This window comes from Cygnus olor, chromosome 9, assembly GCF_009769625.2.
Source record: "Cygnus olor isolate bCygOlo1 chromosome 9, bCygOlo1.pri.v2, whole genome shotgun sequence".
NCBI classification, from domain to species: Eukaryota; Metazoa; Chordata; class Aves; order Anseriformes; family Anatidae; genus Cygnus; species Cygnus olor.
The window spans coordinates 26,287,204-26,302,152 of NC_049177.1; the positions used below are offsets into that span (position 1 = coordinate 26,287,204).

Sequence of the window (14,949 nt, forward strand, 5' to 3'; positions counted from 1 at the left end):
GAAGGAGTGAAGCCACTTTCCTTTATCTTTTTCTGTTATCACTTGCAGAAACCCAATAGCCCAGACTGCAATAAACAATAACAAACTCTTCATCACAAAAAGCACCTCGTGTGATTATTCACATGGAGGAAATCACTGACAAGGGTTAAAATACAGAGGGAAAAAATGTAACTTGGTATTATGAATTCTATAAGTATCTATGAAGACAGAGTCAGAAGATGCATAAGGATAATCACCCTTAGCTGCCCCATGGATCGATATTCAGTAGTAAGTCAGTAAATAAAAGACAAGATGTCTAGAAACTGTATCACTTCTCTTGCTACGTACAAATCCATTAAAAAGAAGATGCAGCCCAACAAAACTGTGTTCTGTACATCCAAAAGAAATAGACATATTTAAGTTTACTTAAATTCTAAATGGTTATATTTAGGCTTCTACTAAAATATATTCTAAAATGTTGATGCACAATAACTTAAAAACTTGGAGAACTGATTTGCAAGTCATATAAGGTGTAAATATTTCGTGCAGTAATATATTTACCTTCTCCAATGACTGTTTCTCTTTACAGAATGAGACTACTTAAAGTTTTCAGACAGATAAGGCTGTGTACAAAAGTCATACTAAACAGCACACACCACACAAATCACAAGGCAAAAAGATAGTAGGCGGAAGTGCACTGTACACTCAGAAAGTTGCAGTCTTACAAAATACATGACCTCTTTTAAAAATAGTGTCTCTGTCAAAAGCAGGAAGTAAACCTCAAACTATCTATAAAATTCTATTTCGCTCTCTGTTCTAGAGGAAACAAAAAGAGAAGCACTGACAGCATCACCTGGAATTTGCAGCTGTCTCTCTGGCTGAGAAACCAGTTCAAGCCAGAGGAAGGTCTAAGTGGCAGAACTGGGATGTGAAGCTGTTCCTCCAGCTTCCCCAGGCTCCCAGGGACTTGCACATGAACACTCCTGCCTGCTGCCACAGTGCGGAGCGAGAGGAACCGCAGGCGACCCTCTGCCAGCAACGCAAGCTTCCCATCACAGGAAATACACAAGATTTCATCACTTCTCAACAGCACACTACGGTAATCTCCTCTGTTTTCTGGTTTGTTTGTTGTGTTTTTTTTCCTGATATTGCATGTTTAGTGAATACTTATCTTGTTAGAATGACACTCAGCAGCAAAATCTGCCATGTGCTTCACAGCAAAGCAGATTTAGAAATTCCTCTCTAAGTCTTACAGACAGAAATAAAACTTTGCAGATCTGTGAGAAAAATGCTGGGGATGCTCAGGCACTGGCTGACAAAGCTTCAGCTCCTCCAGGCGTCTTATTTTACAAAGACAGAGATCGCTCTGAAAGATAGCAATTTTTACAATTGCATCAGTACACACCCGAAAGCCGCTCCTTTCATAATACCAAACTGACCGATTCAACACCCCTGCCTGGCTTCTTCTAGCAACCAGATTGGATCAAACCCGATCAGACCGAGGCTTTCAGATTAGGAGCAAGTTTTCCACTGAGTCCCTGCTACGAGTTACGTAGATGCACACGGGCGGGTGTTTGCGGTAACAGGCCGGGCGATGCGCTCTGCAGGATGGTGCCAGCGGCTGGGCGCCAGCAGCGCTGCCGGAGGCCTGTGAGACACCAGCACTCCCACACTGCTTTGGCACTGTGGTTCAAGTCAACGAAGTTTGAGATCTATTTGCAATATGACATTTGATAAAGCATCTGATTTAGAAAAATGACAGGATAAACTAGTAGTGAAGTTATACATTAATACTTATATTAATATAAGTATATAAATATAAATACCTTTTAATTTAAATATAAATACCTTTTACAGACCGTGCTGGCAAATGTGTAACCACTGAAGTAAGATGCTGCTAGCTATCTAATTGCTGGCATGCACAACCAAAGAGCAGCCACTCATGTCTCACCTCTCTCCCCCTGGAAGCAGCACTCAGGGACTCGGGGGGCCACGTACACCCCCTGGACCCAGCCCAGTGTTGGAAGCAGGTCTGAGGGCAACAGGCGGCAGCCTGCAAGTGGCCGTTCCCACTGTCTGGCAAGGGGCATGGGGGGAAAGGGAGAGAGCAGCCTCAAGGGTAACCAACAGCCAGGCTGGAGTAGTGCCTCTGGGAAACAAAGACAGCCAGCTAAGCAGAAAGAAAATAAAAAAGGGACATTTGATTACTCTTTACTTCAGCCTGGCACTGTTAAATCTGCAGTCAAAAGGAGTTTAACTGCCATCTCTTTTCCACACTAAGAAGAGGATGTGGAAAAGGATGTTTCTCCTTCTTCCTTGTAAGAAAAGGAGATAGTTTGTACAGACGCATATCAGACAGTGAAATGGCAGCCCTGCCGGCCCACACGACGGCCTCACTGCTGCTGCAGGCCACCCTCCCCGCTCACGGCCCTCACCGCCCAGTCCAGCCAGGTGGAGCTCGGCCTGGGGGGTCCCACCCGGGGGTACCACCCGCCCAGCCCCTGCCTGCAGCCCTCTGGCCGGGCAGGAACGCTGGCAGAGCAGGATGGCAGGTCACCTTGGCTCCTGGGTCACAGAAGAGCAGACCAGGCCAGGCCACCTCACAGGGACAGCTGTGCCCAGTGCCAGCTCTCCCCCTGCACAAACCCAACATCCTTGGTTAGATAAAAACCCACCTGGCAGCAGTCAAAGCCCCACTGGAAATGTTCCCACTACAAAAATCAAAAATAGACTAAAAAGGCTGAAGTCTCACAATAGATATAAGCCCCACTTTGTTTATTTTTTCTTTTGTTCGTTTTCACAAGGAGAGTGGAAAAGACAAAATGCAAATGAAAGCCACAAACAACTTCAGCTACTCTGGCAACGGCAGCAACTGCAGCAGCGATAACAAAATCAGTCAGGTCATCTTTCCTTTGCTTTACACACTTCTCTTCCTGGTGGGTCTCACTATGAATGGCCTGGCAACGTGGATCTTCTTTAAAATATCCAGTAAATCCAATTTCATCATCTTCCTCAAGAACACTGTCATTTCTGACATCCTCATGATCTTGACTTTTCCATTTAAAATCCTTAGTGATGCAAAGTTGGTACCGTGGGTGCTGAGAGGATTTGTGTGCCAGGTCACCCAGGTCATATTTTACTTCACCATGTACATTAGCATTATGTTTCTTGGGCTAATAACTATCGATCGCTATCAGAAAGCCACTTCACCATTCAGAACATCAACCACAAAAAGCCTTTTCGGTGCCAAGATCCTGTCCACGGCAATCTGGATATCAATGTTTACTCTTTCATTACCCAACATGATTCTAACAAACAAGGAAAAAACACCTAAGAATGTAAAAAAGTGTGCTCTCTTGAAATCTGAGTTTGGCTTAGTCTGGCATGAAATCGTGAACTATATTTGCCAACTTATCTTCTGGGTTAATTTAGCAGTCATAGCTGTATGCTACATACTCATAAGTAAGGAACTGTACAAATCCTACAAAAGGACAAGATGCACAGGAAAAGCATCTAAAAAAAATGTAAATCTAAAGGTTTTTATCATAATTGCAGTGTTTTTTATTTGTTTTGTGCCATTCCACTTCACGAGAATTCCCTACACTTTGAGCCAAACGAGAGACGTTTTTGAATGCTCTGCTCAGAACACCTTGTTTTACTTAAAAGAGAGCACGCTGTGGCTGACATCACTAAATGCTTGCCTAGATCCATTCATTTACTTTTTCCTTTGCAAATCATTTAGAAAATCCTTGCTAGACACGCTATGCAAGCACACAGAATCGCCAGAACTCCGAACACAGATGGCAGTGCAGAATGAAGGAGACGACACAGACGAGACACCACTCTAGCACGAAGAACTAACCATGTCCCTACTTGGCCACATACGTTTATTTGGAAGGCAAGGAGAAAGCAGTAAAATCCTGCTGAAAGTTACCTAGAATTTTGCCAACACCTTTACAAATTGCCCTACAGATGAAGCACAAACACACTGGAACCAACACCACTGGTTGCAGAAATGGCAAAATTAGAAAGCTTGAATAAAACAAGAGCACCATCTGATCACAGACTCCATGCTTGTCAGAATTTCTAGGAAAAAGTTAGAATTTATAGTTGGAGCTGCAAGAAAAAATTAAACCAGAGTCACAAAATGCTACAGAACAGAAGATGACCCGCAGAGATTTTGCAGAAATAGCTTAATTTGGGCCAGAGTAAAGTCCATGGCAACACAAGAGCCAAGAGATGCAAACAAAATCCACAATAAACATAGTTTTTAAATACACGAAGTTGTTACCTTGCATGCAACCAAAAGATAAACAGAAATATAGGACATATGTAGGTAAACTATTTATCTGTGCAGATTTTTGGTAACAGAGTAACATTTTGTTTACCTCATTACATGCTTGCAGTTCTTAATCCATTGACCAATAATTGTTTTATGTCAGAGGAAATTATTTCATAATCAGGCTTACCTTGATGTGTGTTCAATCTTCAAATGCTTCACCTTATTATATGAAAAATAAAAAATGTACACTTTTACAGAGAACAAAATACTATATTGGAAAATGCGCAAAGATTCAATCTACAGAATACTTAGATCTTAGTGAACGAAAAACTAATTGTAAAATCTTTACTAATTATTAAGGGCAGCCTGTTTGCACTATACAAGAATTGTAACCATTTATGCCTTTTCATTTGGAAAAGTGGGAAAAAGGAGGAAGGTATTCTCAGGAACAATTATCATTATAATTACACACGAAAAATACGCAAGGCTAATGTAATAAACTATGCTTCATTTAGCATAGCTGCAAAACAGCTCCCAGTCAGAGAAAACGTTCCATCAGCAAACAAGAGCTCAGACCTGCCCCAAGCCGATGTCCTGCCTACACCTCTCCAGCAGCCATCTGGTCCCTGGCAGGGCACAGGGAGCTTTCAAGATTGATATCCAACTTCCTAAAACATCAGAACACAGTTCACTTACTTCAGCACTCAGCCTTGGAGCTGATGCATCTCTTATAACCTGCCTGCCTAAATCAAGGATTTCACAAACTTTTCGTGTACAGCTTACGCTGGTGTACAGTCCAGCAGTGATTACAATCAGTGTTGGGTTACGCTGCAGAAAATAGGGCACCATTATTTCCCTGAAACCAGCAGCATTGCCAGTCACTTCTGAGTGCATTTTTGGCAACCACCTGGGCCCAGGAGACTGACCAGCTCCCAGGTGATGCCTGAAAGGGACTTGTGGGATGCCCCTTTTCCACCCAACACCCATTCTCCACATTCTTTGCACATACACACAGATTTATTATTTAATTATCTGCCAGCTGCTTCTCCTGATCAGATGGTGTGTTCAAACAACAGATACTGCAGCTCTCTGCATACCACACAGATGTCACTGATGCCACACGCAGGCACTTAGTACCTGCCTCTGAAGTTAGGAGCATTGTCAAGGTGTAAGAGAAGAAAACGTGGAAGAAGCTGACTTGGAAGTTGGTAATAGGATATTGCAACAGTCCATCTCAGCTTTTATAGTCTTTGAGGCATGTCCAGAAGTCAGGTCAGGCAGCTAGGGACATGTCATGCTGATGATGTTGGCAAGGGTGACCTTCACTTGGTCATCCTCAGGGCACTGCGCTCTCTGCCAGACTTTTAACATCAACATGTTCATGTATGTTAAACAAAATGTCTATGCCAATACACGGACGTTGTCAGTACAGCTACAGACTGAGAACCTCAAAAAGCAATCTGCATCTGCCCACAGAAGGACGGCTTCAAGATGAGCCTGTTCCCACACCGCACCAAGCAGGAAGCCAGAAACAGCTGACACAAAACCAGAAGATAAATCACATTACTCAAACAAAACATTCTGTTTACAGAGAAATGCATTAGATTCCAACATAATGCATAATAAATACATGATAAACACATAACAAATACAAAGCACACCATGAAGCAGAAGCAGCTTTTGCCAGAAAGAGAAAGTCTCTACATTCGGCATGCCATCTCACCTGGCCACACTGGCATCGAAATGAACCAGAAATGCCATTCTGAAGATCAGAAGTAAAGCTCGGGTTCCTGTGTGGGATTAACAGTCCCACAAAGAAAATACACCTCACATTTTAAGACTGCTTTTTTTTTCCTTCTTCTCTTCTCTGAATCTTCACCAGGAATTCAAATATTAATTATTGTCCAACAGATTTCAAACCTTAACTGCTCATTTCAGTGTAAACCATAAAATACAAAGACGGAATGCATTTTTTCTTGCCTTCAGTGGTCTATATAGCCAATTTCTCAAGCTACAGAGGGAGGGCACCATTTCTGAAAATGTCAGTGTACATGATTTTGTAGCCAAGTAACCCCATGGTGCTTCATCCCATTGTAAGGGCAGCTTTGAGCAGACTTTCTGATGATGGATTTAATGCCAAATAGTACTGTCCAGATCATGGGAATTCACACGCACAAGCTACATTTGAAGATTATCCTGGGAAACCGTCAGGAAACGTTCTTTGTTCATTCTTCTCACATCTCTGAAGGACCCAAATAGTCATGGCACAGTGTAGTTGATCCACATAAACAAAAATCCAGACAATGTGCCCACCTTCACAGATATGGTCATTTTTTTCTTTGTCAGTAGAGAAGAAGGTAGTATACTTTTTGACAGAGACCGAAAGGAAGAGAGAGAGGCAACAGCAAACGTGATTAACTAACTCGGATGATAAGTGGAAATGAGGAAGGAAACAACACATCACCACCAGCAGAAAAAGTTTCTTCATTCTACACATTTCCCCATTCTTAATACTTTGCTTGAGGCTTCTGTCAGCAGAGGAACAGCAGATGAAGTGGAGATAGCCAAAGACCCCTCTTCAAAACAGCTGCTGCCAAGTTTGCTCAGGTACTTGCACTATTGAGCGCTCATCTGGTATGACGGGGCACTTGGGCATCTGGCTTTCAGATATAAGAGGCTGATAACCAGCGGTGTGCATCTTATTCTCAAAAACATTATTTAAATATGCGCTGAGAAAGGAAAAACGGTACATGCTTGGTACGAAATACCAGAATTCACCTTCCCAGAGGCACCTTGGTTATCAGCCACAACTATAAAATTTGTATTCAATGTTAAAATACGTGCCCACATAAAGACAAATGGTTCTCTAGGCATTGTGCTGTTATACCTTGCTATTATGTTATCTTAGGCCTCTATAATGATTATATACCATTTCAACTTTTCATTACACATTAGTCTGTAAACCACTTAAACTTTGACAAGGTTTAGATTTAATATCAGCCAGTCTGTTTAATGCATGTTCCAGAGTTTTTGTGTAAATTGTATAAACCTGCTAATCACTGCCAGGAACATGTCATCTTGAATACAAACTGTTATGCTGTATGTTTTCTCTCTCCTTTTCACTCAAGTCTATTCTGGAAAATGGAAGACTTTGCAAACGAGAGTACCATCAGTAACTCCAGCGGAGCACCCTTCTCCACCCCATGCCACCGAGACACCAGAGTTACCCACCTGGTCTTCCCAGTACTCTATACACTCGTCTTCCTCCTGGGACTTGTACTGAACAGCCTGGCTCTTTGGGCTTTCTTCTATATTCCAAGCACATCAACTTTCATTGTCTACCTGAAAAACACCTTAGTATCTGATTTTATAATGACACTGATGCTTCCTCTGAAAATCCTGACTGACTCTGGCCTGGGACCATGGCAACTCAAAGCCTTTGTCTGTCGCTTTTCAGCCGTAATATTTTATGACACCATGTATATTAGCATAGTGCTCCTTGGTCTCATTGCTTTTGACAGGTTTCTCAAGATCGTGAGACCCTTTGGGAAGTTCTGGGTGCAACATGTGACCTCAGCAAAGATCCTCGCAGGTCTGGTCTGGCTCTTCTTCCTTGTTCTCTCTCTACCAAACATGATCTTATCAAACAAGAAAGCAACACCGCAGTCCGTAAAGAAGTGTGCCTCGCTGAAGAGCTACTTTGGACTCAAATGGCATGAAGCCGTCAATTACATCTGTCAGTTCGTCTTCTGGACTGTTCTCATTCTTATGTTTCTATTTTATGTAATTATTGCCAAAAAGGTATATGAGTCTTACATGAAAACACAGAAGAAAGAAAACAAAAGGGAAAAAAAGGTCAAGGGGAAAGTATTCATCATTTTTACTGTGTTCTTCTTATGCTTTGTCCCCTTTCATTTCAGCAGGGTTCCCTATACCCTGAGTCAAACGACAACCCGAATGGAATGCCGTCTGCAGAACCAGCTCTTTGTCGCTAAAGAAAGCACTCTTTGGCTGGCTGCCACAAACATCTGCATGGACCCTTTGATATACATGTTCTTGTGCAAACCATTTGTAGAGAAGATATTATGCAGGAGAGCAGACACACTTCAGAAAACCGTTCATACAAACCCCAAATCCGAACTGGACACACGAACATCGGCAACTGAACCTTGATTCTGTAGCTCATATTCATATGTGGATATTTGTAGAGAAGTTAAAAAATAATGTTTTACTTCTGCTGTAGAAAATTAAAGGGCAGTGGTACTGTAATACTACTACTAAATAAAAGTGGCACACTGCATTTCCATATTTATGGTCACTGCTTAGCTTCGATAGGCGAAAAGCTGTCACTCACATTGCCACCCCAGATCTAACACTGATCTTCCCCCAAGCTCTGCCCTCTCATTGGGATCACCATCACTAATCAAAGCTGGGGAAGCCCAACTGCATCTTGGTTGTTGCCCGCCCAGCCACAGTTCTGCACTCGCACCACAGAGATCTGTACCACCTCAGTCAGACACTAATGCGACTTCACAGCTGTAACCACACGAGTCTGAATAAAAAAAACTGCATTGGTGATGCATAAAACTAACAGTGATCAGCTTGTAGTCTTGCATTGCTGTGCTGGCTCTGCAAAGTTAACAAGAACTAAAATGCCTTCGCTTAAGAACGAGATACCGAATAATTCTATCTGCTTTAAACAAGCAAACAAAAACCCTTTCTTATTAACACTTGAACATCTTACTGACTATAGATGCTTCTAAAGATAATTTAGCTTTATTTGGGAATAAATCGCAGAGCTCTTGATTTTGTATGTCTGTAATTTTCCCCCTGGGTGCCAGCTCAGCTGGCAGGCTGTAGGGCAGGGAGGAGGAGCCGTACCTGACAGAGGGACATGCTCCATTCCCATCCCTCCCTGCCTCTCATACACATAATTACTTTCCTGCCACCTAACCCTGTTTCCTCATCCTTCCTCTCCACCTCTGAGGAGATGTTTGGGGAGGACACGGTTCTGCAATACCTCAGCCCCCGAGCACATGCCATGGCTGGTCGGCAGAGGACCCAAAACTGCTCCCTGCAAAAACCCTGAGCCGTGCAGCACGCACCCTACCTCACTGCTAACCAGCAGGGAGTGCCGAGGAGCGTCCCCTCAGTCGCATGTTCACCCTTCCCAGCGCTGATGAGTGGTGAAGAAAAGGCAGCAAGCAGCGCTGTCACCCCACTCAAAAATCCAGCTCCAGCTGGCTCATGGTGCTACTCACCTCTCCATCAGCCATCCCGCCAGGGAAGTCCAAATCTACCATGCCTAAAGAGAAACTGCTTGTAACCCAAAACCCTGACTTTTATTCCACTGCTACTTGTCCCTGACATACCCACCAACCCAGGGACCACCTCTTCATCGTGCGCTGCTCAGGCGATGCGGCATTGCAGAAGGGGCCTCAGAGAAAGCACCACAACTTGCTCTCTTCCATCATCCCTACAGCTTATTGTAACTGCCTTCACCCCCGCCTGCCCCACTGCACTGTGCCTGGACACTCACCTCCTGTGGCCCTTCTGCTTGGTGACACTGTGGGACAGAGATGGGAGAGTCCCCAGCACCTGGCTGAGAAACAGTCTCGGACCTTACCAACAAACTTCACTTCTTAAGCGCTCTTGCTAGCTTTGTGTCGTTCTCACGTGTGCCAGATGCTTTGATTACTACTTGTTTGCTATTTCTATGACTTTAAATATTTACAAAAGCCTAATGCAATCACGTAGGTTGCTCCATACAGCCTGATTTTTTCAAATCTGTGTTTAGACTACTGTGTGTTAATTACATCTGCCTTTAGGTTTCCCTAGCCTCTACCACACAGGTAGATGTGTTATTTAGCAATTTCAGCTCTGTATCTTCTCTACTAGGCACGTTACATACTTTCCCTAAGTATAACACCCTTTCACAACTGGAAACTGAACTAAGCCCCAGTCAGCTTCCAACTGGTTCTGAACTTCTCTATAAATCAGCGTTCTCTCAAACAGTGTCTTCCTCTCAGGATTAAACACTACTCAGGAATTAAATCTTCTCTCCCACACACATTCAGTGTTTAACAGGATTAATTTGGCTACTTTAGCTAAAGCAAATATATTAAATTTTAGTTGTTAAAATACTCACTACTGTAGCAACTGCATAAAGAAAATACAGAGGAGTCTGAAAATGTTCCACTAAGCCTGTTGACACACACGGCAATTAATGTTGTGGCTGAAGCTCAGCAATGGGGGAAGACAGCTTTTAAATCAGCTGCGATACTCAAGCAAGCAACCTCCCGAGGAAATCTGCGTTCCTGAGCTTTGGGTACACTAGGGCAGAACTTAGCACAAAACTTGTCGTTTCTACTGCTTGGAACACAACATACCTATTTCATGCTGTGCACAAACCCATCCTGGCAGCACACGCAGTTAAGCACCAAGAGCCTGTATGTAAGGGTGGGTGTAACCACAAAATGGGATGAGGTGCTCCTTAAATACGGGGTGTGCCAAAGTTTCAGAGGAGTCTTAATCATCTGTTTCTCAGCGGCGGCTTCTTAGGTAAAGGGGAGACAGATTTACCAAAATCTGCCACAGAGAAATGCCAGCTGACTGCAAGGATATCGCTTTCAGGAAAAGTCCCCTAAATTCTGACATTTGGGATCTTGCACTTCTTTTCCGTCAGTTTTTAGACCCCTGCCTCCAGACAGAAGTAAGAATTGTAACAGTTAAAATATCTCAAAGTTTAGGTCTCTCCTTTTTTCAGGCTCAAAAAAGGCTAAAGCAATATTTTAAATCTTACACAAACTAAGAGGCATTTCAGGAAGAGGCTTGTCTCGGAGATGAGGAAGCCAGCAAGCTGGACCACCGCAGCAAGTACCAGCAGCACGGCACAGGAAGCTGCTTGGCTGGGCTCTCCAGAGTTCCTCAGTGCCACTGAGGAATTTGTGCGATTCCATTTAGTCTACCAGCAAATTCAGTGGTAGTCACCGTTTTTCAAAATCTGATTTTTCTCCGAACATAATTAGGAAAGACTGGTACTGACACTCATGCCCCTGGAGCCACTGAGAAACCTGTGCTTCTAGGTTCAGCAATTGTACAAGACAGAGTAAACATATGTGACATTTTAACCTTAAACATGCTTACTGCAGTCCATCATCATCACGATGCAGCAGTGAGGCTTTTCCTTTCCACTTCCAAGTTTTCATTTACTTGGCTTGTTTGTGCTCCAGACTACAAACAACACACAACCTAGAAACTAGAAAGCTGGCAGCAGGCCTAAAACTTGTTCAGACAAATGAACTTTATTCCAGGCTCCCATGCTCCTGGCTTCGTGTGAAAACTATTGATGCTTATTCTAAATTTTTCTACAGGTTGTTGAGTTACCAAAAGGGGAACTACAGGGCACCAGGCAGTCAAGTTTTGCAGGAAATCAATCTTATTTGGGTCCACAAAGGCCAACTGTACTTATTATTTTACTTGCTTTTAAGAAAAATAAAATATATTATACCTTTGCCTAATATATCCACCATTTTAGCCTTTTAGGTTTTGCATCAGACTGCCTCTTCTCAGAGGGACAATAAACACCTGAACACCTAAAGACAAATTTTGTACTTCATATGTGCCCTGGCTCTCTGGCACCACAATACAACCCTCTCCAACAACGCTCATATGACTCTGAGCATCGAGAAAACTCTCACAGCAAACACCACTACCTCAGTTAATTAGAAATGCAAAAAAACAATTTGCATCATGAATAAGAACTGGGAAGCCAAGCCAAGCAACCAAGACATTACCCATACGACTACACACAATCACACAGGGCCAGCAGAGTGCATGTGAAGACTAAAGGCTCTAGAACTGCCTTACACCTACAGAAAGGATCTGCCAGCCACGGCGTGCACCTTCAGGTAATCTCTCAACACAATGTGAGGAGCTCGAGGATGAAGGAAGAAGAAATGAGCTTTATAAAAGTGAATCCTTTAGTTAGTTCTCTTCTTCTATTTTTATTTATTAAATAAAAAAGCTAGTTTAATGCATTATCCAGGTGGCTAATCTGCTTTAAAAATAAACCCATAGCTTGTACCGCCAAATGTGATAGTAAAGGAGTTTTAGAATAAAGCGACACAGTAATTGCTGTAATAAAGTTGTTCTGGCTCTTATGTAATCTGAGAGTTGCTCTGTAATCACCAGAATACAAAAAGGGACATCCAGCCTTTGAATAATGTGAACAATAGCAAAGTTACAGGTTAGCTCTCAGCATTTCTTCACACCACAGCTTCACATTTCTGTTGTGCTGCTTTTACGACAAGCTCTGTAGCATTTCCTTTTTATGTGCTGGCTAGTCCAGACCTGCTCCCGTCCGAGGGCTGCCAAAAAACACATCTGAGTTAAAAGCCTGCTACGGGATGCTATGACAGTGCTTTCTAATCCATTAAGTTCCGCTGATATATCAAAATACAGAGATCTTAAAGGAAAGTTAATGTTCCACTGCATCATATCGAAAAAGAAAAATACAGGGCACCACCTATTAAACTATTGGATCTCTATGAGAAATTGTTTTAAACTTTCTTATTTTCCCTTCTACTCTCTTCCCTTTTTCCCCATGACATACCCCTCAGAGCTGTTTAAGATCCCAGAGACAACCCCACTGTTAGAGACACCTGAAGAAGAGCACAAATCACGCAGACGGGAGCATATCGTTCCCCACAGCTGCAGTGCATGCTGCCAGGCAGGCTGCACAAACACTGCAAGCAAGACCAACACAGCAAGACCAACACATTTTGTTCAGCGCCCAAACTAAGAGGTCCTCAGAGGAGCAGAGACTTCAGATCCTGGAATTTTGGGTTGTCCAAACATCCCAAGTAGGACCATCTATTGCAAGAAATCCCAATAGAAGCAAGAGGCAGATTTCTCCTGCAACATCTACCACGTTTCTCACAAATGTCACACTGACAGCATTTCTCTTCAAGAAAATTGAAGGACCACGTGGCCTGCAACAGGTAGGTGTCCACATCAGCATCTGGGTGAGTGGTCAGACATAGCTTGAGAGCCAGGTTTCTGAAAGATGGGAATTTTGAAGAGGCTAATCCTAGCCAATTTTCCAGGTGTGGAAATGAGGATACAGTATTGTGCCTGAGACCAGCTAACAGCTGAACAAGCTGCTGAAGTCCTAGACTGTGAGAAGCCAGCACGAGGACTCAGCTTCACCCAGCTCTCCCTTGTGGAGAATTGTCCGGAGACCGGACACAGCTTGGCAGACCAGGACTGTGAGTATGAACCTCACTCATGTGCCTCGTCTCCAGGACCCATGCACCTGCCAACAGCAACCCGCCTACATGCTAGCCTGCTCTCCAAGCAGCTTTTTGAAAGGATGCACTACCCACAGTGCCAAGTGGACAACATCACATAGGAAATTGACCTGAGACATCCTGAAGATAATCTGCGCACAGAACAGCAGTCACAGACCACGACATTACTCAGCTGCAATCCTTTGCACAACCAGACCCCATAAGGTACAGACTAAAAATCACCACTGGTAATACCTGAGGGAAAAGACTGAGAAATCACCTTGTTAGAGCTTAAACTCAGAGGCACTAACAGGTCTAAGCTGCAACAAGGCTACTTTATAGGTCCTTTGGACACTGACAAAGGGAGAGGAAACCACAGCGGTGAAAAAGTGGTGCCAGGGTAAGATGCAAATCTGAGTCTAATCAGAGCTGACTCCAGCATCATCACATAGTACTGAGGAAGAGATCTGAGAAATCCCCAAGAGAGCTAAGAAACAAAGAAACTTATTCAAATTAAATCCCCCAAATTCTCAAAAGGAAGGAGACAAGGCCAACCCCAAAATCGGCACAAAACTTGCACATTACCCTGTCCTCAAGTAAACCAGAATGTGCTGGAAGCCAACCAGAGAGCTTGATGTACAACACTCATCCAGAGCATGGTAAAACCAAGGCAGGTGCTCTCAGAGCTCTGGAGCCTCCCACTTACCATTCAGCCACAGGAAAAAGGGTAAGAAACACAAACTGCCTTGTATGCTCCCCAGCAGAGCAGGGTCTCCACTTAGCAGAGCGTGAAGACAGTGGTTTACAGAGACAGGAGAGGGAACCTCAGAGGAGATCTAATACTGAAAAATGAAGCTGTTTGCGTGGACATGCAGCAAGCTGTACTGTACCAGAGTTGCACTGACGATAGCATTTACCAGCATGTCCTGGGGTGGCTGCCGCAGCCTTCTCTGCTGGAGAACAACTCAGCTGGAGGGAGCAGCATACCAGACCATCAGTCAGGAACATGCTCCTGTTTTACACTAGCTCCACTGAGGAGAAAGACCTGGATCTGAACACCTAACGTTAAGAGTGGAAAATGACTGAAAGCCGGTGAGGAGGTGAACCACATACGAAAGGAAAACAGGAGGCACCATTAGTCTAGAAACCCAAAAGCAGTTGAGAGAGGAAAAAAAAAACACACATGGAGCTGCTAAGCTGTGGAACACAAGGCAGAGTTGAAAGAAGGTGGAATGGTGGCAGGCACACTGTTCTACTTAGCCATACGCTAGGTCTGAGAGAGGCAGAAATGTAGGCAAGTCTTCTCTACCTAACTACAGAAAAAGCCTTCATCCTCCACTGACGTGATACAGGCACTCCACCGTATGCATGTAATAGCGACTATCGCTTAACGTTAGA

General features: G+C 43.6%; 3 protein-coding genes across 23 annotated transcripts in view; 2 read left to right on the forward strand and 1 right to left on the reverse strand.

Moving 5' to 3' along the window:
- The window catches only part of MED12L (mediator complex subunit 12L), a 140,052-nt gene that overhangs the window by 45,065 nt on the left and 80,038 nt on the right, over window positions 1-14,949 (reverse strand). The gene's annotated exons all lie outside the window — the stretch shown is intronic.
- Window positions 21-4,804, forward strand: P2RY12 (purinergic receptor P2Y12). Its single transcript, XM_040567370.1, has 2 exons — window positions 21-1,078; window positions 2,784-4,804. Exons 1-2 carry the CDS (start codon window positions 953-955, stop codon window positions 3,825-3,827), a joined length of 1,170 nt encoding a protein of 389 aa, XP_040423304.1. The 5' UTR covers window positions 21-952; the 3' UTR covers window positions 3,828-4,804.
- On the forward strand, window positions 946-9,067 carry P2RY13 (purinergic receptor P2Y13). 2 transcript variants are annotated; one of them, XM_040567369.1, is made up of 2 exons: window positions 946-1,078; window positions 7,390-9,067. In XM_040567369.1, exon 2 carries the CDS (start codon window positions 7,403-7,405, stop codon window positions 8,432-8,434), a length of 1,032 nt encoding a protein of 343 aa, XP_040423303.1. In that variant the 5' UTR covers window positions 946-1,078; window positions 7,390-7,402; the 3' UTR covers window positions 8,435-9,067. The 2 variants fall into 2 exon arrangements, with proteins under 2 accessions (XP_040423303.1, XP_040423301.1); XM_040567367.1 differs by lacking the exon at window positions 946-1,078 and adding an exon at window positions 5,038-6,868.

Bases quoted from the DNA above. Each gene is read 5' to 3' on its own strand.
- P2RY13 (XM_040567367.1), top strand. From the start codon at position 6,702: ATGAGGAAGGAAACAACACATCACCACCAGCAGAAAAAGTTTCTTCAT. The intron at 6,869-7,389 runs GTACTTGCACTA...TTTTCACTCAAG, and splicing joins CTGCTGCCAAGTTTGCTCAG to TCTATTCTGGAAAATGGAAG.
- P2RY12 (XM_040567370.1), top strand. From the start codon at position 953: ATGAACACTCCTGCCTGCTGCCACAGTGCGGAGCGAGAGGAACCGCAG. The intron at 1,079-2,783 runs GTAATCTCCTCT...CGTTTTCACAAG, and splicing joins CTTCTCAACAGCACACTACG to GAGAGTGGAAAAGACAAAAT.